General features: G+C 46.8%; 2 protein-coding genes across 3 annotated transcripts; one reads left to right on the top strand and one right to left on the bottom strand.

Annotated features, from left to right (window-relative positions):
• Window positions 1-2,619: 2,619 nt before the first annotated feature.
• Window positions 2,620-17,627, top strand: ttll1 (tubulin tyrosine ligase-like family, member 1). Of its 2 annotated transcripts, XM_042342231.1 has the most exons (10): window positions 2,684-2,732; window positions 9,659-9,827; window positions 10,452-10,660; window positions 12,116-12,296; window positions 13,072-13,206; window positions 14,141-14,249; window positions 15,578-15,721; window positions 16,201-16,287; window positions 16,386-16,549; window positions 17,112-17,627. In XM_042342231.1, the coding sequence occupies exons 3-10, from the start codon at window positions 10,453-10,455 to the stop codon at window positions 17,233-17,235; spliced, it is 1,152 nt and encodes a 383-aa protein (XP_042198165.1). In that variant the 5' UTR covers window positions 2,684-2,732; window positions 9,659-9,827; window position 10,452; the 3' UTR covers window positions 17,236-17,627. The 2 variants fall into 2 exon arrangements, with proteins under 2 accessions (XP_007892338.1, XP_042198165.1); XM_007894147.2 differs by lacking the exon at window positions 9,659-9,827 and having other exon boundaries at window positions 2,620-2,732.
• A 1,438-nt stretch (window positions 17,628-19,065) lies between these two features.
• Window positions 19,066-25,591, bottom strand: rps10 (ribosomal protein S10). Its single transcript, XM_007894149.1, has 6 exons — window positions 25,510-25,591; window positions 24,539-24,688; window positions 22,861-23,035; window positions 21,278-21,349; window positions 19,339-19,394; window positions 19,066-19,148 (listed from the first exon to the last, which is right to left on the bottom strand). The coding sequence occupies exons 2-6, from the start codon at window positions 24,686-24,688 to the stop codon at window positions 19,110-19,112; spliced, it is 492 nt and encodes a 163-aa protein (XP_007892340.1). The 5' UTR covers window positions 25,510-25,591; the 3' UTR covers window positions 19,066-19,109.
• Window positions 25,592-26,156: the final 565 nt, after the last annotated feature.

The following is a 26,156-nucleotide window of genomic DNA, read 5'->3' on the forward strand; positions in this document are numbered from 1 at the left end:
ATCCCGTGTCACTATTCAAAATGAGATGGGGAGTTTCTCTCAACGTCTCGACCAATCCTCAAACAATCTCCAAAAATAAACTGGCCATTCCCCTCATAGCTGCATGTGGTGATATGTACAAATTGGCTGCCAGGTTCACACCACAAGTATGGGGGGTCATTTGGTTCCATAATTCTAAAATATACGCCCTACAGCTCTAACGCCACAGCTATTTTTAAACAAGTCTGAGCATCTTATTTAACCTCCCTTTTGTTTGGCCCACAAAACACACAGCCAAAACCACATTGCAGTGTATCCTGTGAAGCGATCTGAGATGACGTGTTAATTTACTGTATCAAATACAAAGATTATTATTAATAATTCTAGTAACCAGTTAAGTGGTTGTTAATTACCCTCTGGGGCAAAAAAAATCATCTCAGCAGTTTGATCTGAAAACAGCAGTTAGCTTACAAAACACACACAAGTCATGGCACTTTACAGTGATTACACACCCTAAAAACAATCAACAAAATAAAACCGCTGGACATTGCTGTGCACAAACTATCTGTGGCGTTCACCCACAGTCACTACACAGGGAGGGAGATGTAGGTGGGACCTGTGTTGTGACTGTTTGTGGGTGAACACAGCAAAAAAAAACTTGCACTTATATAGCGCCCTTCACACAGGGTAGCGCCTCAGACCGCTTAACAGTGGCGGAGCCTGACTCTGAGCCGGGGGGGGGGTGGGGGGAGGTGGCCATAAGCACGGTTGAAGAGGAAAGTTTTCAGGTGGAACTTGAAAGAGGGAAGAGAGGGGGCAAGGCGGAGGGATTGAGGGAGTGTTCCAGAGTTTTGGAGCGTAGTGGCTGAAAGATGGGGCGGTTAATGCGACAGTCGAGCAGAAGGCCGATGCCAGGAGAGCGGAGGCACTGGGTGGTGGATTGTGGACTGAGGAGGTAGGAGAGGTTCCAGGGAGTGAATGGATTTGAACCGAGTGTGAGGATGTTGAAGTCAATCCATTCGGTGATGGGGAGCCAGTGGAGCCTGACCAGAACTGCTGAGATGTGGGTACGGAGTTCGGTCAAGGTCAGTACGCCGCCAGCAGAGTTTTGAACGAGCTGGATCTTGTGAATGGCGGAGCTGGGGGGCGACCGCTGAGGATGCGTTGGGAGTCATCCAAGCTTTGGGGTTCGGCTGCATTTGGGGTAAGGTTATGGTAGGAGGCGGGCAATGTGGCGGAGGTGGAAGAAAGCGGTCCTGGTCAGGGACCAGATGTGGGGGAGGAAGGACAACTGCGGGTCGAACCGGACGCGTAGATTGGGCACTGGTTCGGTGAGTCTGAGGGAGAGCCCAGGGAGGTTGAGGCGTTTAGATCCACAGGAGTCGAGACGTTGACGGGAGCCAAGGTTTACGGCTCGGCCGTCTCGTCCGTAGTCAGCTGCGGGAAGTTTACACGCATCCAGGCCTTGATGTCTGGATGAGTGTAGTGACTGTGTTTGTGGGTGAACACAGCAAACAGTCTGAGGAGTGTAGTGCTGACCCTGTTGGTGGGTATCTGTGTGGTGACTGTGTCTGTGAACTCGGCAGACAGTGTGAAGAGGAAGGGAGGGGTTCACCAAACTCAGCAATAACTATTATTAATCGTTAAAAAGATAATCCTTGCGTTTGGTAGTAGCGCTTTTCCCCTTTTTTTTCAGACGTCTCAAAAGCGCTTCACAGAAACGGACTGTAAAATGAATTGACTGTATATTTCGTGGCCGAAATGATGATAATAATAATAATAATAATAATAATAATCCTCGCATTTGATATAGCGCTTTTCACGTCGGGAGGACGTCCCAAAGCGCTTCGCAGAACACACTGTAAAGTGAATTGACTGTATATGTCGTGGCCGAAATGATGATGGTCGACGGGTGCGGGTTGTCAGGCCTGCGGGCGGGCGGGAGGGAGGGAGGGCCCCGGGTTTGCTTGTGGTCCGTGGGGCAGGGAAGGGAAGGGAAAGGAGGCGGCGGCCGGCGCCGGAGCCCAAGACGCAGGCCTCGCCCTCTCTTTCCAGCCGAACCTGCCCGGTCGCGCCTCTGCCCGGAGCCGCCGGGCGTTACGCACGGTCCCCTGTCTGACCCGAACCCGGGGCCGAAGCCGCTACTCACCCGCTGCCGCTCGGCGTGTGGCCGCCCCGCGCGCGCTCTGTCACCCTCACACGACGGCGGTGAGTGAGGAGGGCGGCCCCTGCCGACCAGCCGTGAAACCCCAGTGGACGCCGCCTCCGACCCCGCCAACCTCGCGCCGCGGCTGCGGAAGGAGGGCGGGCGCTGGGCCTGACGGACACCTGGCCGCAACCAATCCGGGCACACACCGGCCGCCCTCCAGCCAATCGCCGCGCCGCCGCCGGGGCGGGACACCGCCCACTCGGTTGGGTTGCCTGGCTGCACGGCCCCGTGCCGCTCCAGTGACGTCACCGCTCCTGAGGAGCGCTTGGACTACAGTTCCCGTGATGCCGCGCGGGCTGTTGCGCCTGCGCAGTGAGCTGAGGCCTGCTGAGCCCGCTGGAGCCTGCAGCCGCCGCCCCTCCCCTCAGTGCGGGATCTTCATTACATTAATAACACCCCCCCCCCCCCCCCTCCCCCCCCGCCCCGTCGCTATGTCGGGGAGAGTGAAATGGGTGACGGACATTGAGAAATCGGTGCTGGTGAATAATTTTGAAAAGCGCGGCTGGGTACAGACATCTACTGACGAGGAGTGGAACTTCTACTGGTCAGTTACACACCCCCTCATACACCCTCATACACCCCCTACACACCCCCTCATACACCCCCTACACACCCCCTCATACACCCTCTACACATCCCCTACACACCCCCTCATACACCCTCTACACACCCCCTACACACCCCCTCATACACCCTCTACACACCCCCTCATACACCCTCTCATACACCCCCTCATACACCCTCTACACACCCCCTACACACCCCCTCATACACCCTCTACACACCCCCTCATACACCCTCTCATACACCCCCTACACCCCCTCATACACCCTCTACACACCCCCTCATACACCCTCATACACCCTCTACACATCCCCTACACACCCCCTCATACACCCCCTACACACCCCCTACACACCCCCTCATACACCCTCATACACCCTCTACACATCCCCTACACACCCCCTCATACACCCTCTCATACACCCCCTACACCCCCTCATACACCCCCTACACACACCCTCCTCATACACCCCCTACACACACCCTCCTCATACACCCCTTACACACACCCTCATACACCCCCTACACACCCCCTCATACACCCTCTCATACACCCCCTACACACACCCTCCTCATACACCCCCTACACACACCCTCCTCATACAGCCCCTACACCCCCCCCTCATACACCCCTACACACACCCTCATACACCCCCTACACACCCCCTCATACACCCTCTCATACACCCCCTACACACACCCTCCTCATACACCCCCTACACACACCCTCCTCATACAGCCCCTACACCCCCCCCTCATACACCCCCTACACATCCCCTCATACACCCCCTACACACCCCCTCATACACCCCCTACACACCCCTTCATACACCCCCTACACACCCCCTACACACCCTCATACAGCCCCTACACACCCCCTCATACACCCCCTACACACCCCCTACACACCCCCTCATACACCCCCTACGCACCCCCTCATACACCCCCTACGCACCCCTTCATACACCCCCTACGCACCCCCTCATACACCCCCTACGCACCCCTCATACACCCCCTACGCACCCCCTCATACACCCCCTACGCACCCCCTCATACACCCCCTACGCACCCCCTCATACACCCCCTACGCACCCCCTCATACACCCCCTACGCACCCCCTCATACACCCCCTACGCACCCCCTCATACACCCCCTACGCACCCCCTCATACACCCCCATACACCCCCTCATACACCCCCTACGCACCCCCTCATACACCCCCTACGCACCCCCTACGCACCCCCTACGCACCCCATACACCCCCTACGCACCCCCTCATACACCCCTACGCACCCCCTCATACACCCCTACGCACCCCCTCATACACCCCCTACGCACCCCCTCATCATGCAGCCCCTACGCACCCCCTCATCATGCAGCCCCTACGCACCCCTCATCATACAGCCCCTACGCACCCCCTCATCATACAGCCCCTACGCACCCCCTCATCATACAGCCCCTACGCACCCCCTCATCATACAGCCCCTACGCACCCCCTCATCATACAGCCCCTACGCACCCCCTCATCATACAGCCCCTACGCACCCCTCATCATACAGCCCCTACGCACCCCCTCATCATACAGCCCCTACGCACCCCCTCATCATACAGCCCCTACGCACCCCTCATCATACAGCCCCTACGCACCCCCTCATCATACAGCCCCTACGCACCCCCTCATCATACAGCCCCTACGCACCCCCTCATCATACAGCCCCTACGCACCCCCTCATACAGCCCCTACGCACCCCCTCATACAGCCCCTCATACACCCCCTACGCAGCCCCTCATACACCCCCTACGCAGCCCCTCATACACCCCCTACGCAGCCCCTCATACACTGCCGACATACACCCTCATATACCCCCACATCCTCATACACACGCACTCCCCCCTCATACACACACACATGCAAACCCTCATACACACACCCTCATATACCCACTACACACACCCTCATACACGCCCATACACACGCACCCCCCCTCATACACACACACGTGTACCCCCCCTCATGCACACACCCTCATATACCCCCAACACGCACCCTCATATACCCCCGACACGCACCCTCATATACCCCCTACACACACCCTCATGTAACCCCTACACACACCCTCATGTAACCCCTACACACACCCTCATGTAACCCCTACACACACCCTCATATACCCCCTACACACACCCTCATATACCCCCTACACACACCCTCATATACCCCCACACCCTACACACACCCACCCACACACATCTTCATATATGCCCATCCCCTCATATACATCTTACACACACCCCCCATATACACACACACTCTCATATACTTATTACCATAATGAAAGGATTGGGCGTATGAACGACTGGCTGGAAAAATGGTCCAGAAAAGAAAGTTTCTGTTTTGTGGACAATTGGGACCACTACTGGGGGAGGTGGGATCATTACCTTGCGGATGGGCGGCACTTAAGCAAGGCAGGGGTTAGCTTCCTGGCCAAGAGATTATCGAATGCTGGGGGGCTAATTTAAACTAGTGGCGAGGGGGCGTGGGTATCCCAGGATAAACAATAGATTAGGGAATAGAGGAAAAAGACAAGAGGGAAATATAGAGCAGGTACATGTGGACAATTTCCTCAAATGCATGTACTTAAATGCACGGAGCTTAGGGAATAAGGTTGATGAGCTGCAGGTTCAACTGGCCGTAGGGGGTTACGATGTGGTGGCAGTAACTGAGACATGGCTCAAGCCAGGACAGGAATGGGAGATAAATATTCCAGCGTATAATGTGTTCAGGAAGGATAGAGAAGGAAGAAAGGGTGGAGGGTGGCAATATTAGTTAAGGATACAATTGTAGCTGTAGAAAGGGACGAGACTCTAGAGGGCCCGACAACAGAATCGATCTGGTTAGAGGTCAGAAATAGGAAAGGAGTGGTTACACTGATAGGGGTTTACTATAGACCACCAGATAGTGGGAAGGAGATAGAAGAGCAGATCTGCAACCAGATCACGGACAGATGTAGGGCGAACAGAGTTGTCATAATGGGGGATTTCAATTATCCCAATATAGATTGGCAAAATAGCAGCGTTAAGGGCAAGGCAGGAGAAAGATTCATCAACTGTGTACAGGAAAATTTTCTTGAGCAGTATGTCTCCAGTCCTACAAGGAAGGAAGCATTGCTGGATCTTGTCCTAGGGAATGAAGTAGGTCAGGTTGAACAAGTTTCGGTAGGGGAGCATCTAGGTAACAGTGACCATAATATTATTAGATTTAGATTACTCATGAACAGGGACAAAGTACAGTCAAGGGTGAAAATGCTTGACTGGAAAAGAGCTAATTTTGATGGGCTAAAGAGGGACCTAGAGTTGGTGGACTGGCAAGTAAGAATGGCAGGTAAAACAACTCATGAGCAATGGGAAATCTTCAAAGATACGATAGCTCAAGGTCTAAATAGATATATTCCCACAAAAGGGAAATGTGCGAGAACCAGCCGGCCTGGATGGCCAGGGATATTCTGTCTAGGATGAAAAAGAAGAAGATGGAGTACGACAATTGGCGGATGTGAGACACTGAGGATAGCAAAGCGCATTATAGAGAATGCAGGAGTGATCTTAAAAGAGCGATAAGACAGTCTAAAGGAGCACATGAGAAGAGGTTAGCGGGTAACATAAAGGGGAATCCTAAAATATTTTACAAGCACATAAAGGAAAAAAGGTTAGTTAAAGGTAGGGTGGGGCCAATCAAAGACAATGACGGCAATCTTGTTGTGGAGGCAGAGGGCATGGCTGATGTACTGAACGAGTACTTTGCATCTGTCTTCACAACGGAAACGGATGCCCCAAATGCCGCAGTATTGGATGAGAGGGTAGAGGACATAGATCAGATTACTATAGACAGAGAGGAAGTTCTGAAAAGATTGACTGGGCTCAAAATTGATAAGTCACCAGGACCAGATGGGTTTCACCCAAGGTTGCTGTGGGAGATACGGGTTCAAATAGCGGAGGCTTTGGCCATTATATTTCAATCGTCATTGGACACAGGAGTGGTGCCAAGAGACTGGAGAGTGGCTAATGTTACCCCACTCTACAAAAAGGGGCAGAAAGACAAACCCGGAAATTACAGGCCAGTCAGCCTAACTTCGGTAATAGGAAAGCTACTGGAGACCGTAATCCGGGACAGAATAAATCTCTACTTAGAGGAACACGAGGTAATTAGAGACACCCAACATGGATTTGTTAAAGGCAAATCTTGCCTAACAAATCTAATAGAATTTTTTGAAGAGGTGACTGCGAGGGTTGATGAGGGAAATGCGGTGGACATTATTTACATGGATTTTAAAAAGGCTTTTGACACAGTACCGCATAAGAGGTTAATAAAAAAAACTGGAGGCCCACGGTATTAAGGGGACAGTGGCAGTTTGGATTAGGAACTGGTTGAGTGACAGAGCAGAGGGTGGTGGTTAATGGGTGTTTCTCGAAATGGAAGGAGTTGTGCAGCGGTGTCCCCCAGGGATCGGTATTGGGACCACTGCTCTTTCTAATATATATTAATGATCTGGACTTGGGTATAGGGAGCACTATTTCCAAGTTTGCAGATGAGGGGTAGTAAATAGTGAAGAAGATTGAACATACAGAGAGATCTGGACATTCAAGTAAGCGATTCATTGAAGGTGGCAGAGCAGGTAGATAGGGCAGTAAAAAAGGCATTTGGTGTACTGAGCTTCATTTGTTAGGGGCATAGAGTATAAGAGTAGGGAAGTAATGCTTAATCTGTACAAAACACTGGTTAGGCCTCAGCTGGAGTACTGCGTCCAGTTCTGGGCACCTTACTTCAGGAAGGACATTAAGGCACTGGACAGGGTGCAGAGGAGATTCACGAGAATGATACCCGGAATAGGGAACCTTAGCTATGAGGACAGTGGAGAAGTTAGGACTTTTCCCATTAGAGGGCGAAACCTTGGGCAAGTTTCCTTACTCCACACAGAGCCTAATAATAATCCCTTCAAAAAACAAAACAATAATAAATTTGTCATGTTCAATCTACGACTGTTTGTGGGACATTGCTGTGCGCAATTGGCTGCCGCGTTCGCCCACAAATATACAGTCAATTCACTTTACAGTGTGTTCTGTGAAGCGCTTTGGGACGTCCTCCCGACGTGAAAAGCGCTATATCAAATGCAAGGATTATTATTAGAGCAGAGAAGGTTACGCGGGGACCTGATAGAGGTCTTCAAGATCATGAAAGGTTTCGACAGGCGAGATAGGGAAAAGCTGTTTCCGCTGATAGGTGTGTCTGTGACCCGCGGTCACAGTCTTAAGATATCTACCAAAAGAAGCAGAGGGGAGGTTAGAAGAAATTTTTTCACTCAGCGAGTTGCTCAAATTTGGAATGATCCGCCCGAAAGGGCAGTGAAGTCCGATTCGATAACAGCTTTTAAGAGAGAACTGGATAGGTATCTGGAGAAGACAGGTTTGCAGAGTTATGGGGAGAAAGTTGGTGAGTGGGGTTAATAAAAGTCAGTTGCTCTGTCGAAGAGCCGCACAGACTCGATGGGCCGAATGGCCTCCTTCTGTGCCGTAACATTCTATGATTCTATGACACACACACACCGTCATATACACACACACTCTCATATACACTCTACAAACCCTCATATACACCCTACACACACCCTCACATACACACAGACACCCTCTCGCGTGCCCGCCCTCATACACACGCACACCCTCATACGCACGTGCAACCTCATATATAGACACACACACAGCCTCTCATTTACATACACGTAAGAACATAAGAATTAGGAGCAGGAGTAGGCCATTCGGCCCCTCGAGCCTGTGCCCCGCCATTTAATAAGATCATAGCTGATCTTCAGACCTCACTCTAATTACCCGCCCTATCCCCATATCCCCTAATCCCTCTGTTTTAAAAAATCTATCAGTCTCAGCCTTGAAGATGTTCAAGGACTGAGTATCTACAGCCTTCTGAGGTAGTAAATTCCATAAATTCACTACCCTCTGAGTGAAGAAATGTTTCCTCAACTCTGTTCTAAAAGGCTGACCCTTAATTTTAAGACTGTGACCCCTGGTTATAGATTCTCCTATTGGGGGAAACAGACCCTCAGTGACTACTTTATCAGCCCTTTAAGAATCTTATATGTTTCAATAAGATATCTCCTAAGATCACACCCTCATTTACACACACACCCTCTCATTTACACACACACCCTCAAAAATACACACACACCCTCAAAAATACGCGCCGCGCATCCTCATACGCGCCACGCATCCTCATATACAGATACCTTCATATACATACACACCACAAACACACATACTCTTATACACACGTACCGCCTCATACACACACACCACAAACCCTCATATAAACACACTCTTACACCCCCCAAATTCACAACACACACTGCACATTGTCACACATTGACACACTGGTCAGTTAACTCCCCCAACACACACACACACACACAGCCCCACCCACACACAACCCACACTGTCAGTTACTCCCCCATAACCCCCTCCCACCATCACCACACATACATGTTGCACACTGTCACACGCTGATCAGTTACAAATCTTCCCCCCCACACACACTCGCACACTGTCACACACACTCACTCACACGTTGTCACACAGGCTGACACACTTAGTGTCTCTCACACACACACACAAAGTCACATAGTGCACACAGCGACCGGCATCACACAGCCATTAATGTTATGTTGATATAATGGTACACAGAAATAATGTTATACAGAAATAATGTTATACAGGGATAGTGTCATAATGTTAACCTCGTTTAGCTTTAACTTGCATTTTTAATGTATCCTCATCACTCTTTAATGTAGTTGATTCCTTAAATATTTAATTTTTATGTTTACAATTTTATTTTTTAACTAGTTGCCCCAGTGCGTCGTGCCGCTGCCCGAGACCGCCTCATGGTCAGCCCAGAAGTGGCTGAAACAGTGTTGATCTAACGTGACTGTCCGTGCGCCTGGGGAGGTGATCAGACTGTGGGCACACAATACTACATAACTGTGGTTCCTGCTGCCCACCCACGGTGACAGTGGTGGGTATGGTGACTTAGGCAGACGGCTGAAAAGTCTTTGTTTTACTATCGAAGCTTCCGGGTTTGCTGCCTGTTAGATGATCAGCCGGGGCAGTGTAATTGGCCTCCGTGCCCCTGGGTCAGAGAGGGGAACTCTCAGCCAGGATTCCCACTCCTGAACACAAGCCAATGATTCCTGTTGGAAAGTGTGAATTTTTGGGCTATTGGATAATAATAATAATCCTTCCATTTGATATAGCGCTTAGGGGCACACGTGAGAAATGACCACTTGAGTGAGGTACCTGAGGGTTGTCGGCACAGCTGGAACTACCCTGTTAGCTTGTTTTTATACCCTCTAAATTCTACTTTTAGGAGAGCAGTGTAAAATATTGAGGGTGTAAAGATTAACTGCCTCAATATGTTGAGCCATCTGGTGTGAGGTCATGCTCCAACTTACTCTGAGGGTCACCAGGCTCAAGTGATAGTGGTTGGAGGCATCGAAAAGACCAAGAGTGGTACTTTGCTTCGAATGGAGGGAAGAGAATCATACCCTCAACGGAAGAAAACAATTGGAGGTATTTCAATGCCTAGTCATTGTATGTTTGAAATCAAAGAAAGCCTTGAACTGATGCACTTGTGTTTTAGGATGAGCGTGCAGACAATTCGAAATGTTTTCAGCATTGAAAGTGGCTACCGTCTGAACGATGACCAAATTGTGAACCACTTCCCCAATCACTATGAGCTGACACGGAAGGACCTGATGGTGAAGAATATCAAGCGGTATCGGCGTGAACTGGAGAGGGATGGCAGTCTGCTGGTCGAGAAGGATGAAAATGGCAAACACATTCACTTGGGTAAATTGCAGAACCTCAATGTGATCATTTTAAATTCTTATTCCATTCACATTTTCAAGACTGAGGTGGATAGATAATTGTTAGGTTAGGGTATTAAGGGATACGGGGTAAGGGCAGATAATTGGAGTTGAGGTACAGATCAGCCATGATCTTATAGAACAGGCACGAGGGGCTCAATGGCCTACTCCTGTTTCTATGTTTCTATTCTCGGAGATGATTCACTTACATTGAGAACAACTCCTTCCACGTCAGAATTGAGGAGCTCCATCCATTAGGACGGTGTTTTGTCGTTCACTGTCATGATTCATTTAGTGCGGTCAAAAGTTCTGAGAATGTTCTGTCATTTCAGAGCCTTATGCTGACTGAATTTCGTATCATTTAGTTGCTTTTTCAGACCAACACACACATCCACAGCAGATAATAGGATAAGTCCCAATATAGCATCCCTTCCATTGTTCGACCCTGGAGAGGGTTTTCCGTTTAGAGGATTTGAAGCTTCAAATTTGATGATGGTTGATTTGTTAAATCAATTAATGCAATTGATTTGTGATCAGTTCTAATTATCAGATGCTTGCCAGAGTTGAAAACTGATCAGTCAATAATCTGATGATTTTAGTTGGCACAAATTAGCTGCAGTTTTTAAGATATCAATGTATGCTAGCCTGGCTGAGTTGTAGCACTCTTGTCTCTGAGTCAGAAGTTTGTGGATTCAAGCCTCACATCAGAACTTGGAACTCATATAGCTCAGGTTGACACTTTAATGCCGTACTGGGCATGTGTTGGATTGTTGAGGTGCTATCCTCAATGAGGAAGAGATGTGATGAATAACATCTACAGTAAAATAAGTTATTTAGCAATTAATGTCTTGTAATTTACTCATAAACAACAGGTTAGAACACAAAATGGGCTTGTTGCCCCTGTGTTTGTGAGGAGAAACATCAGTTAGCGCTCCCACTGCTGACCTATGGACCCTCACAGCAGAGGGGTGGCGTTTAGCACCATTGGCTTGTATAAGTTGCACGTTGTACTTTAGGTTTCCACGTCTGAATAGCAGAACCTAGCACAATGGTTTGTGGGTCAGGGTCCCATCTTCAACCAAGTGATGTACAATATGAGTGAATTGTACACACAAGTTTGGATGTCCCATCTGTGCATTTACCTCTTTTAATCTCTCTGAAATAAATTCTGACCTTCAGAATATGTAAAAGCAGTGAGCTGAGCATGTGGGGTGAGGGTATAAAATAGATTAGATATTTTATAATTTGCAACAAACTATGCCTTACTTGCTTGAGTGAAGTGCTGGTAAGAAGTGGAACAGATCAGTGAAAGCTACATGGGCGCCATGCTTCAAGATAATACTCAGCAAATGATAAGAAAAAAGTGGATTAAAATAAACACTGAGTAATCTCCAGCAGTGACTATAAGAGCAGCTGTAATATAGTGTCATTCTTACAGATTTTATCCCAGTCACCTTTATGTTACCTGGTGACTACAATTTGTTTGTCGAAGAATTTCGGAAGAATCCAACAAGCACGTGGATAATGAAGCCGTGTGGAAAAGCCCAAGGAAAGGGCATTTTTCTCATCAATAAGCTCTCCCAGATCAAGAAGTGGTCGCGGGACAGCAAGACCACTACGTAAGAATGACTGATTTTGTTTCTATTGCAGCTGTTGTTGACCACTAAAAGCCGAGAGTATGTCGAAAGGACTGAGAGTGCAATGCGTGACTGAGCACTGATGTTGTAGCAGAAGGTTTAGCAGAATAATTTCTAAAAATTTCTGACCTTGAATAAAAATGTAAATGTAGATTACTGTGAGGGCAGAAATTAGTCGCTTATGCAGACTTGTACTTTGATGGATATGCTGATGTGTGGTGTCAGCCTGGCTCATTTGGTAGCACTCTCGCCTCTTGAGTCAGTCAAAGGTTGTAGGTTCAAGCTCCACTTCAGAACTTTGAACTCACAGTCGAGGCTGACAGTGCAGTGCTGGGGGAATGCTGCAGTGTCAGAAGTGCCATTCTTCGGATGAGACTTTAAACCCAAGTCCCGTCTGTGTGCTCAGGTGAATGTTAAAGATCCCACGGCACTGTTTGAAAAGAGAAGCAAGTTTCTTCCAGTGTCCTGGCCAAGAATTCACCAGATAAAATTAGTCACTCATTCCATGGCTGTTTGTGGGACGTTGCTCTGCATGTATTGGCTGCTGAATTTGCCTACAAATACACAGTCACTACATATTACAGTAAATGCTGTGAAGCATTTTGAGACGTTTCAACAATGATGATAAGGTGCAGTATCAAACGTAAGGATTATGATGTTTGTCCCCTGTATCGTGAATCTTTGCTTATTTCGATTCTGTATAAATCATCAAAACTGATGGTGTCCAGGGAACTAACTCTGACCGTTTCTGTCGCAGGTTTATATCTCCGGCTGGGAAGGAGGCTTATGTCATTTCCTTGTACATAGACAACCCGTTACTGATAGGTGGAAAGAAATTTGATTTACGGCTTTATGTGCTGGTGACCTCTTATCGACCATTAAAATGTTACATGTAAGTGAATTAACAGTACATGTCGCATATCTTCACTGTGCACATCACCAGACAGTGCAGGTTGATTCACTGGCACCATTTGCCGAGGATCTAGCCCTCAAGCCTACTCACCTACTCAAGGGCTCTTCCCACCTCCCTGTGGTTTACTTCAGCACTTTAAGATCTCCTCTCTGGATTTCTGTCAGAATGCTGTCAGGGTGGGAGTTCTGCTTTTGACTTTGGCCCTGAAGTCTGTCTTCCCATTGCATGATCTCTCTCCAGGTATTTATGTATATGTATGTTCCTTATTCTTACTCTCCAGTTGAATGTCAATAAGACAGGGGCTCTGCTGCTTGGCTCCCGTCAGCGTCTTCTCATCTCAGGCATCAATCTACATGGATGTACATCCACCTCGCAGAGCCAGTGTGGAACCTCAGTGTCTTGTTTGACTCTCACCTGTCCTTTAACCCCCACATTTGTGCTTTGACTCACTCAGCTTTTCTCCACCTTCGTAATATTACCCGTCTCTGCCACTACATTTTGAGCCACTGAGACCCTTATCTATGCTTTCATCACATCCAGGCTTTACCACTCATTTCGTACAAACTCTCCCCATGCTGCTAATCTGAACAAAGCCATGACGGGACATGTTAGTGCAACTCAGTGTGACCTTATGGTCTGACAGTGTTGCTTATGTTCTGATACAGAATGGGATTTAACACTAATTTTGATAATGAAGGTCTCTGTTAAAGTAAACTGTAGAAATTCTGGAGTATAAAGTTGGCTGATAAGCTCTCTTACAAGATAAGTTTGCCGATTTAACAACATCCACTTTCATTCCTGAATTGAATCTTGTAAAGTACTTTCAGACATATTTCCGTCAAAGGCACTATTTAAATGCAAGTTTTTATTAAATACAACAAGTATTTATTTTTTAAATCTCCTTCACTTGTAGGTACCGGCTGGGATTTTGCCGTTTTTGCACAATGAAATATACACCGAGCACCAGTGAGCTGGATAACATGTTTGTGCATCTTACAAATGTGTCTGTTCAGAAGCATGGAGTAAGTGATGTGCTGACTAATGAGGTGACCAACGTCGTCTTGACAGATCAGATCAATAACAAAGAATTGTCTGGGATGTGGCTCAGAGTGCTGAAATACTGATGGAAAAGACGCTATAAAAATGTTGTTGTTGCTGAGATAAAACATTTTTCTGCTGGTGATAAGAATTCCATGTGAGGTCAGTTTTGGGAAGTTACCCTCAATAACTAGTAGGGAACAGACCCACAGTACCAGATCACAATCGCAGAGAGAGCCCACAGTCGGTGGAGTGGGTGGTTTGTGTTGGGGGCAACAGGGAGAAAGTCACATTGCTGAACCCCACCTGTCAGGCCGGTGTCTGAATTTCTGTCTGACCATGCTCTGACTGATCTCAGAACCTTTAATATTGACACTGGGTACACAGAGTGGAAAATCGGTTCAACATTGGCATCAGTTTATTAATCAGCAGAACAACTCGCCAGAAAACACAAGATTAAAATAATAGGCAGAAGAAGCTTATCAGAAGTGGAACCTAGAATTGTAAAATGGTAGCAGGTTATCTGGTCAGTTTCCTGTAGCAAATAGACAGTTCTTGGAAAATAATAATAATCCTTGCGTTTGAAATAGTGCCTTATCATGTCTCCGAGACATCTCAAAGCTCTTCACAGAATATCTGTAAAATGAATTGACTGTATATTTTGTGGGTGAAACGCGGCAGCCAATTGCGCACAGCAGTGTCCCACAAACAGTCGTGGATTGAGTGACCAAATTATTATTTTTTTAAAAATTTAAGGGATCATTTCCCCTGGAAAAGCTATCCGCCAATCGACTAACATCCGAATTCATACTTACTGCTAGGTACACAGCGGCGTGTGGAGTACGGAAACATGCCCAACATTTTGCCCTGCCCGGGTTGAAACCCAAGTCGCTTGCGAGGCGAGTGCTTTAACCGCAAAGCTACAGGACTCCACACATCCTGTGCCTCATCGGCAGCCCTTTGTATGAGACATTAAAGCGAGGTCCTGTCTGTTTGGTAATGTTGACAATCCCATGGCACTGTATGAAAAGAGAAGGTGTCCCATTGTCTTGGCTGTTTATGGGACATTGCTGAGCACAAATTGGCTGCCGTGTTCTCTTACAAATGCACGGTCACTACACTTTACAGTAATTGCTGTAAAGCTCTTTAACATGTTTCAGAGTTATAAGCCTGTATCAAATGCACAGATTATTAAATACTGTATCGTTGGAATTCACTGACCTTTCTGACAGTTAAAGGTTAAGTGCACTGTTTTTCTTGGCATCACAAAGCAGGAGATTGTCTGCTGTATTAATTTTTATTTTGTGTCCAGGGTGACTATAATCCAATTCATGGCGGTAAATGGTCAGTGAGTAACCTGCGGCTGTACCTGGAGAGCACCCAGGGGAAGGACGTGACCGATAAACTTTTTGATGACATTCACTGGATAGTCGTTCACTCCCTTAAAGCTGTGGCAGTAAGTACTTCAATCCCAGTAAAAAATCATTTTCAATCGAGCTCCGTTCCCTTGCACTTAGCTTTGTTTCTGTTGTCATTGGGGTCACTGGATTTATAGCCCAAAAAATAAAGCACTACAAGGCTGACGTCCGTCCTTCCTGGTCATCAGGTTTCCGCTAACATGTGTAGTGATGTCAGTGATGTGTGCGCTACCCCCAAGAAGCTGGTCAGTCAGCACTGGAGGCTGCAGGTGTTCAGCACTTACTTTAAGAGTGGGCTCATGGCAGTCGCACGATTGGAATAATTGTACAAACTGTCTAAGATTTCCTTTTGCCGTTTCCCTGAACTGTGTCGATCATCTTGAGCTTGTAACTCCCAGACATTGTATAAACAGTGCTTATTTATTTTTAAACCAAAGCCTGAAGGCTTTGAGGTTTTAATGTTTACCAGAAATTCTGCTCGGGATCTAACGTAGAGGTGGTTCTGTCCCTTTCACAGCCTGTAATGATCAATGATCGACACTGCTTCGAATGCTATGGTTATGACATTATCATTGATGACAAGCTGAAGCCCTGGCTCATCGAGGTACAACTGCTTACGCTGTCACCAAAACAAAACTTTTTTTTAATAATGCATTTTGATGTTTTTCTGAAATGTGACTAACGTGTGGGTGTAAACTGCAGGTTAATGCTTCCCCCTCACTCTCGTCCACTACTGCCAATGACCGGATCCTGAAGTACAATCTCATCAACGACACCTTAAATATTGTTGTGCCAAACAGCGAGATACCAGACTGCAAGTGGAACCGATGTCCACCCAAAGAAGCCCTTGGTCACTACGACTTCCTGTAAGTCTTTCGCCTGAAGTTGATTTTATCACGGCTGATTTGTACCTCAGCTCTACTTACTCCTCAGCCTCTTCTCCATATCCTGACCTAACAAATTAGTCAATCAGTCTCAGTCAATCTCAGACTTGAAAATTCCAATTGACCCAGGATCCACAGCCAACTGGTCAATGGAATTTATAGTCCACATGAGTCTCCATCCCTCCTAATAGCTCTCTCCCATATCCCTGATTCCCTCCTCCAGATTAAACAATGAAAACAGATTTTAAAAACAAGTAACATTAAATTATATCTATCACCAAAACTCAGGTATGTCTCTGGGGAAGAGAATTGAGACTGAATGATGTGTGAGACTCCTTTTCCAGATTAATGGCTGGTCACCTAAAGTACTGGTGCTATTGTTGCCCAGTTTGAACTTTTAATTTCTCAAATTAAACTCCATACAAGCAAACCTGCACTTTACAGAGCTGTTTGAGGTGTATAGAGATAATGGTCTAATTAACTAGGATAAAAGCTGATGATTTCCGTGTTCTTTGGCCTGAAGTATCTTTTCCTTCCTCCTCAGGTATGATGAAGACCTGGCCCAGGCTGAGGGGGTCGAGTGTGAGGGCAGGGCACGGATTGGGCCCTTAGTGAATAAAGGCAGTCGGCTGAAGGATGTCAGGAAACCCTTTTCCACTTGGAAATAACATGATTCCTTCACTCAGTTTCAGTACAGGATATTTGATATTTAAATAAGATGTATTTATTAATATTTGTTTCCCATGTCCACAGAATACAAAGGGCATTCAAATTCCAGTATTAACCTTCTTGAACTTGTACAACCTATTGAAGGGCTTTGCCAGATGAAATCACCCTGTACTGTACTTGCATCAGTACACGTGATATTCCTCGGCCTGTATGAGTACAGTATTGGGCAATCCATTCCTGCTGAATACAAGGGATCATTGGATTAAATGATCCTGCCAGGTGCCAATGTTGCAAAAATTCAAGTTATTGGTACTGACTAGACCAGAGCTGTGGAATGTGTAACAAGATATACTATATGTACCTTTGATACTACAGTAAACTGATAACTTGACTCTGACTCCTATCACTTAAATCATCTTGCGGTCAGTATCCCAGCTGCATTTATTTGTTTATGCATATGCCTAACTCGCCACTCCTGATAATTTGTCGCTCAGCTCTTTTTCCTTGGAGTGACAAGTTACCATAAGTTTGCTGTCGACGCATTTAAACACAAAAACAGAACCTTTACCTGATACCTAGTTTTTAATGTGCATCTGTAATGAGCACAGGTGTGGAAGCAGCTGGAGGGTAGAAAGAGAAGGCATCTTTTGATACTGAATGATGTATGTTACACTTTATTTAACAAGGGAACTTGAACACGCCACTTAAAGCCAGTGAAGTTACATTTGTTTTACTTGTTAGTGCCTTGAAGTATGATACCACTTACCAATTTTTTAAGATGGTACAGAATTTCCTAAATACAGCATTTAAATGCCCTTAGACAGCACGGTCCAACTCGTGGCCTATGGGCCGCACCCGGCCCAGTAGATGATTTTATCCGATCAGAGACTATTTCCAACATTCCAACTTCTGGTCTTCATCCCTGGTGAACATCCTCCCATGGCAGTGGCAGGAGCCGGCAGTTGGGAGGACGCAGCGCGGAGAGTGAAAATAATTCAGGCCATTGCTGCAATCTCAGGAAGGCAAACGCGTTTCTTACCAATTGCAAGAGATGTTTTTTGGTCATCCGGATGTCTGATCCATCACTGTGCTTAAGAGTATCCAAACCAAGCTGAGATTTCCATGCATCCCACCTACACATGGAAATCCCAGATAGATTCCAATGCCTTGAAGTTAGAATGTGTATTCTCTCCCTGGAGGGATGCATTTAATATTAGGCACAGGTTGGCAAGAGCCAAGGCTTGGGGACCCCAGAAAGTTCATTGGAGTTACTGCTGGACTCTAGCAACTAAAAAGCACATAGCCTGCCATTAATATTGCTGTCCAGCAAGAACACCCTCACCATTAGGGCTTTGGCTTGTAGGGTTCACAGGAGCTGCCCTTCCAGGTCCTGTCGATAAGTCAGGCTTGCTGTGCTGTCATCAGTAGTGCCCTACAATGCTGCAGACCTGTCTGGCTCAGGAAGCGGACTACTGAGACTGCCACAGAAGCCTAGCATGATTCCAGGCACCTTGGAGCCAGTTCAGCTCCAAGACCCCTTAGTCTTGAAAGGGGGGGGGAGAGGAGAAGAAAGCATATGTGTGTGAGAGACGTAAGGGGGAGAGAGAGACTGAAAGAGGGGGAAGAGAGAAAGTAATTGAGTGTGAGAGCGTGAGGGGGGTAGAAAGAACGGGGGAGATTGAGAGAGGATAGAGAGAGTTTGAAGGAATAGTGTGTGTGTGTGTGGGACAGAGGAGAGGCGGGGGGGGAAAGAGCGTGATGGGGATTTAGAGTGTGAGAGGGAAGAGAGAGAGGCTTTATTTCAGTAAATAAATGGTTTAAACATGGGAAATATTTCAAAAGACTTTTATTTTACACAGTAAATTGTACAGATTTATTGAGGCTGCCCACGACCACGGCCAAATCCACCTCTCTGTAAAAACAAAAAAAGGTACAATAAGTAATTCATAAATCTCACTACACAACAGGCTAAACTGTCATTGGATTAGGTCGCGCACATACTGTAGGTCTTATGTGAAAGTTAAATATTCGAGGACCTCGGAATACAAATGCATCTTTTTCTTGTTTGAAAGTGCGCAGACACAACAAAAGACTATACTTACAAACTGGAACTCTGTGGCTGCACCAGCACCAGCCTCAGCCTTCTTGTCTGCACCAGCTGTGAAGAGATTGAATTGCAAAGCTATTACTTAGGAAGAACACAAAAGCATCTAAGTCATCAAATTACCCATTTTACGCGAGTGTTTTAAGGACTGCGAGACGCTATCTGTGTAAAAGACACAATATAAATGCAATTTGTTGTTACAGACGCCATAGGCATACATCAGCTACCACAATACAATTTACATTTATATAGCACCTTTCACACCGGGAGACGTCTCAAAGCACTTCAATGCTGGTACCTGAGTGAGGGGATGATAAGGGGGAAAAGATCACTGAAAGGGAGGTCAATGAGGTACCGTTTGGACTATGTGTTAGCCTAGCGCAGTGGGAGAACTCTCGCCTTGGAGTCAGAAGGTTGTGGGTTCAAGCCTGGAATCACGTAGTCTAAGCTGACACACCAATGCAGTGCTGGGGTGTGTTGCATTGGTAGAGGAGCCATTCTTTGGATGAGATGTTAAACCAAGGTCGCGTTTGCCCATTCAGGTGGATGTTAAAGATCCCATGCCGCTATTCGAAAAGAGAAGGGAGTTTCTTTCTCCCGATGCCCTGGCCAACAAATCCCCTAAATAAAATTGATCATTCACTCCACGGCTGCTTGTGGGACATTGCTGTGTGCAAACAGGCTGCCGCGTTTCACCCACAAAACACAGTAAAACTCACTTTACGGTACATACTGTGAAGTGCTTTGAATTGTCTCAAAGACATGATGTGGCGCTATATCAAATGCAATTATTAATATCAATTGTAAGGAGGACTTGGCCTACTCAGCTAAGGTGGTAAATTAGATTTGAACATAGCAAGGTATTGGTAAAAGAAATTGTATTTGTAGAACTAATGCAAGGAATATCATTATAAAGGAGCTATTTGTTAAAAAACTTTCATATTGCATCTTAAATGAATAAGGAACTCCCAAGACGTTACCCGACGTGAAGGACGCTACAGAAATGCAAGTTGGTCTCTCTTAATTGGGCAAATTGTTATTTCTGAACGTTATCACTTAACACCCCTTAACCAGAGATTACACTTTTCTGAACATAACCACCAGGAATGTAATTCAAATTTCCCAAATGTGCCACAACAGAAGTCACACGATTTCCTTACTTGGAGACAATTTTAAAAAAGGCGTCGGTCTTGGGACATTGTGATCAAAATTGAGGTTTGGATTTTTTGTTTGGTTCGCCAGGTGTTTTCCCTGTGAGTATTAGACACAGGCTGGTAAGAGCTACGGCTTGGGAATCCTAGGATGTGCGCTAACCCGGTATTGCTCTTGTTTAGCCAGAGCTTACCATTGCAGTTTTAGCTGGTTGTACACAAAGCACACTCTGGTTTGGAAGAAGAAAGTCTTGCCTCACTTTATCGACCCAGCCATTCACTTCACTCAGTGAGCACCGGCCTGCTTCACGCCCCCGTGCCCTATCCACCCCACCATCACCTGACAAGACTTTCAGCCAGTTTGTTTTGTTCTCTGGAGCTCCATTCCAGAGTGCCTCCAACTCCCTGCTTACTTTCAAGGCACGTCTCAGAAAATACCCTTTTGATTACCATTCCCCTCCCACCCCCAGCTCACGTGCCCATCCAGCACTGTGAACATGCTTTGGCACATCCTCCCATCGTGAAAGATGCAGTTTAAATGGAAACTATTCTATAAGTCAGAAGGGTTACCCCACAACAACTGTCAACTGAATATTTTGATTAAAAAGTCAAAAAAAAAATCAAAGGTTAACAGTTGCCCTCAAAGTACAAGTCAATGTGTAGCAAAACAAATATAATCCAACCCAAAACCAGATCCCCACAACTCTAAAATTAGATATGAACAAATGGCAAACACCAGTACTGTTCCACTGATATCTATAGGCAATCGCATTGTGCAGTACTTACGGGGAGCAGCACGCCTGTAGCTGTCTCGGTCAGCTTCACCACGAAGACGAGCTGGTCTCTCCTCACCCAGACCTGAGAACAGGAGAGAAAGTTACAGTAACAAACGTAAGCGTCTTTTGCGAGCCAGTTTAATGCTAATTGCAACGATTAACAGGATTGTCTCCACTTATGGAGATGTACACACATTGAGAGATAGAGGGAGTCAACATTGAACTCATTTGCTGTGTTTGCTGTGAGCCACACAGCATATTGCATGAAATGACATATTCAAGTATCAGCAACATCGAGAGCTGTGTGATGATTAAATCAACACTGCACTGAAACATGACATTTACATTTATGCAGCGTTGCTTTTCACATTGCGAGGACAAACCGAGGTGTGAATGGGCAGATTACAGTATGAAGCGATTCTGAGGCTACAGAACCTGGAGATAGTTTATACTCCAGTTGGAACATTTGTGTGACTAACAATATATAATCACTTTAGGATTTCTATAGGAATTGTTGAAATGGGATTAGAAGGATCAAGGCTCAATGCTTCTCTGGACAATTTTTTTCTAGACCAGACAAGTCCACAACACTGCACGAACCATTGTTAATGATCCCCACCCAGCATTACAAGCTTCCAACATAATAGTTTCAAGCCCCTGGGACCAGCACACATGAAAATAAACCACTCAAAAGGTAGGCAAATATCTCAAGAATATTTCCACTCTGGAGCAGAACTGTGTGACAATCACAGTGTGACAAACACTCAAAAGAGAAATTACAGCAAAAAATAAATATTAACAGTGAGCAACCCAATAGTCCCAGAACCAATAAGATAAAACAGCCTCATTTCTGCAGGGCTCCCGACGATAACCCTGTGGCCTGGAAATACAAGCTCAGATCACTGTGTTAAGAGGAAACAACAAAAAATGGCCGTCTTTCAGGCTGTCACTGACTTCACTTCCTGTGCACTGGGTACATGTGCAGCATGCAAACCGAGATGCTCGTAAAAACTCCCAACAATATGAAAGGCCAATTTTAGTTTGGGAAGGTTAGTCTGTCCAGAAGTATTTCCGATAACTGTAGGGCACCCGCATTAAAAGCAAACCCTCGTTTAAACCAGAGATTATTCTGTATTTAACTAGTTGCCATAACACCAACTTCATTAGTGAATTGGACTTCTGATAAAGGCACTGAACAAGTTGATTGAATTAATGCTTTGCACCTCAGCCCTCCCCACCGCCAAACCATCAGCTGGTGGCACTGAGAGGCTACGAAGGAGATGCAGGTAATCACCCAGGACTCTCAGCAACTGTCCACAATCAGACAAGAGATACCAATGAGGGTGAGGTATCCTGTCTAAACGGAATCATACCCAACACTGAGAAGGGCTGAAAAGGAAAAGACAAACAAAAGCCAAAGATTCAGAAGAGAAGGCATCGATGTAAAGTTCAGGTGCCACTTCAGCTCAGATTTCTAACGCAGTACAACACTCAAGATCCAATAACAAGGATACTGCACAATGAAGTAGAATTCTTGTCCATCCCTCAGAATATTTGCCTGCCTGCTTGGGGATCCCGGCCAGCAAAGCTTACCTTTGGGTCTTGGCCGAGCAGTCTCAGGGCGGGTCTGACGACGCAGGGTAGCGGGAACAATTTCTGGGGGAAGGTGAAGGTAGTCGCGCAGATACTGGATGCCCTCGTTGGTCAAGTACCAGTAGAAATGTCGCCAAGCAAACTGCTCCTTTACATAACCACGAGACTTCAAAGACTGTACATGAAATGACAAAAGGTGGGTTTGTGTCAGTGATCAAAAACCTATCAGAAATAAGAGCTTCATATATAACCTTCATCCATTTAAAGTAAAAATCAAAATACAGCAAACATACATTTTGCCCCAGAGTCATTGTCCAGCTCAAGTCAATGGCCACATCCGAAAGTGTTTGACCGTGCCTTCAGTCATCTTTAGCCACAATAGTTTAGCCATATTACTATCATCCGAGGGGGGAGGGGGGGGAAGAGTGGGTCTCCTTGGAGCTGACCTGGCTGAGCACACTTGACAACGGAATATCGCAATCAAGTCAATCCTCTGCAACGATCGTGTTTAGTCCCGTTTCGGAGCCAGGCTGCTCCAAAGTACTGCTGATGACAGACCCTGGCTCACTGGCAGGACCTGGAGGAGCAGACCAGTCATTAGGAGTAGGTGTTCTGTTAACTCTGCAAGCCAAAGCCCTAACAGGCAAGGTGGTCCTATCTGGACAAGCAGCGGGAAAGCTTGGCAGACAGTGGCATCCTATGTGTTTTTTTAAAGCTGATTAGACTCCAGCAGTGCCCCAACGCACTTTCTGGGCTCCCCAAGCCTGGGCTCTTGCCAACCTGTGGCAACCTCTCTCCAGAATTAGTTAAGCTGGATACACCTATCCAGGGAGGGAGAGTGCATTCCAGACATGAGGAAATTTCCATGTGTACGCAGCATACAGATGTAGAACTCAGTGTGGTTCGGTTACTCTTAAGCATTGCGATGGGTTTCCGCACTTGTCGAGAAACATCCGCCTGACAACCAAAAAGCCACAAACAAATATTTTATAAAAATATTCAGTAAACTCCTGATAATTTGTCACTTTTAGGGAAAGGGGGTTCAGTGACGGGTAGTCTGGAATGGTGAGTTAGGCAGATGTATAAATACATAAATAAATGCCGAGATATTGACAGCATGATCACTTAAATGGTAGAGACAAGTTAATAATTAGGAGTTACTGTACTTCATCTGAATCAGTCCAAAGCATTAATGTTCTGCACATCTCATTAATAAAATTAAGAATATTCTATTAAATATATTATTGCTGATATTGTATTGGTTTGCTCTTATAACATTGTCTGCTAGAATGGACCTGTTGCTACAAGACTTTGGAATATTGACCTGTTTGCCCATTATAATAATACTTGCATTTGACACATTGCCTTTTACATTAGGAGCACACCTCTAATACAGACGGCACTTATAGACAAACCCTGTGAAACACTTCAAGATCTTTCAACGTGATTGTATATCACATGCAAGGATTACTGTGTATCCACAACAGCTGAAATGTTTGCCAGTTCTCTTTGCCAAAAGAATGACAATGATATGGAGACCCACTCTGTACATGTTTTTAAATTTATAGAAGAGCACAACCTGATAAAATAACCTGACGGGCGGGACAGGGCTCAGACAACTTATTCCATCCAAACTTCAACTAAATCTACATATGATTCTGATGCCTATACACAGTACCTGCATGGCCTTCATTACGTGCAGGTTTGGCACATTTTTATCAGCCAGCTCTGGATGTTTCGGCATGTGCACATCCTTCTTAGCCACCATTACCCCCTCCTTGAAGAGGAGCTCATAGATAGCAATTCGGTCCTTTTTGGGCATCAACATCTGGAATGAGGATCAAAATCAGTTAAGTTTCAGGCGTTAGTTCCATAAATCAGAAACATTATATTGCGGACTTTCCTCAACACCGTATCCACCCAGAAACACGGGTTACAGTAGACTTCAGGATTCAGGACGGATACAGTATATTCTATATCATACACAGCTGCTGATATCCCAGAAGTTTTTGCTGACGTTACATTAAGACATCGCAGCGCTCTTAAGACTGCTCACTGCTTTTCTTACTTAAGATTATTTTGGACAGTTTGGACGACAACAACAACAACAACAAGACAAGAAGATTTCATTTATAGAGGGCCTTTCACGTCGGGAGGACGTCCCAAAGCAACACGGTCATACTCTGTAATAAACAGCTCCCGCAAAGGGTCGGGGGACTCGCTTGTGTGCCGAGCGGTCAGTCAGTCAGTCACTGCTCACAGTGGACAGTGAGAGGGACTTGAGCCACAGATACTCAAACTCCTCACGACCCCGACTGGACACCTCATACACTGATTAACAAGGGGCAAAGATCATCCCCACACCCCCCACACCCTCTCTCTCCCCCCCCCACCCGCGGAGACCTGGCGGCCTTCAAACAACACATTCCCCTGTGAAGCTCCTCTCAAGAGGCGGCGCGGCCTAACGCCAACACCAGCGGCACATCCCACATCTCGGCCATCACAGCGGGAGCGCTCCCCCCACCCCCGGGGGAAATGAGGGTGCGGGTAGCCTGAGGGAGGGTGCGCGGAGCGAGCCGGGAGGGTGCGAGTGCCGGAGCGGGTGGGATGGCGGCGATGGTGACGGATTGCCCGGGACTCGGCGCTCACCTCGGCCACCGGGTGAAGAGCTGCGGCGCGAAAGGACTGAGCATGCGCACTCGCTGCTTCTTCTCCCTCAGCCAAGACCCCGCTTCTCCCGGCCCGCGGACCGCCTGATTGAGTGTGGGCACTTCTTCCCCCCCTCCCCCCCTCCCACCCCCCCCAAAAGAAATTACACAGCGCTTTCTTTGACAAACATATCTTGTACACCGTGAGAGCGGAAGATAAATATTAGAAATCCGCGCGACGCTGAGACTTTACAATCGGGAGCAGCAGTGGGCAGCTCACGGCGGGGGCCTTGGGCGGCTGCGCGCGGCGGGCAGTTCAGAGCGGGTCCAGATTGGGCGGGGATTGGGCGTGTTGGGCGGGGGTTGGGCGGGTTGGGCGGGGGTTGGGCGTGTTGGGCGGGGGTTGGGCGGGTTGGGGCGGGGTGGAAGCGGCTTTGGGCGGGGGGTGGATTTAAGAAAAATATTTTTAATCTTATTTTTGGCGGATTCGGTCCCCATGATCCACGACGGTTTGTGGGGACGCTGCTGCGGGCAATTGGCCGCCGCGTTTGGCCCACAAAGTACACCGTCACTACGCTTTACGGCGTATAATAATAATAATAATAATAATAATAATCCTTGCATTTGATATAGCGCTTTTCACGTCAG

This window comes from Callorhinchus milii, unplaced genomic scaffold (genome assembly GCF_018977255.1).
Source record: "Callorhinchus milii isolate IMCB2004 unplaced genomic scaffold, IMCB_Cmil_1.0 Scaffold19, whole genome shotgun sequence".
NCBI classification, from domain to species: Eukaryota; Metazoa; Chordata; class Chondrichthyes; order Chimaeriformes; family Callorhinchidae; genus Callorhinchus; species Callorhinchus milii.

Excerpts from the sequence above, each read along its gene's own strand:
- ttll1 (XM_007894147.2), top strand. The coding sequence starts at position 2,620 with ATGTCGGGGAGAGTGAAATGGGTGACGGACATTGAGAAATCGGTGCTG. Across the intron at positions 12,297-13,071 it reads CGGGACAGCAAGACCACTAC|GTTTATATCTCCGGCTGGGA; the intron begins GTAAGAATGACT and ends TTTCTGTCGCAG. Across the intron at positions 14,250-15,577 it reads TGTCTGTTCAGAAGCATGGA|GGTGACTATAATCCAATTCA; the intron begins GTAAGTGATGTG and ends TTTTGTGTCCAG.
- rps10 (XM_007894149.1), bottom strand. The coding sequence starts at position 24,688 with ATGTTGATGCCCAAAAAGGACCGAATTGCTATCTATGAGCTCCTCTTC. Across the intron at positions 23,036-24,538 it reads ACGTAATGAAGGCCATGCAG|TCTTTGAAGTCTCGTGGTTA; the intron begins GTACTGTGTATA and ends TTTCATGTACAG. Across the intron at positions 19,149-19,338 it reads CAGCCACAGAGTTCCAGTTT|AGAGGTGGATTTGGCCGTGG; the intron begins GTAAGTATAGTC and ends TTGTTTTTACAG.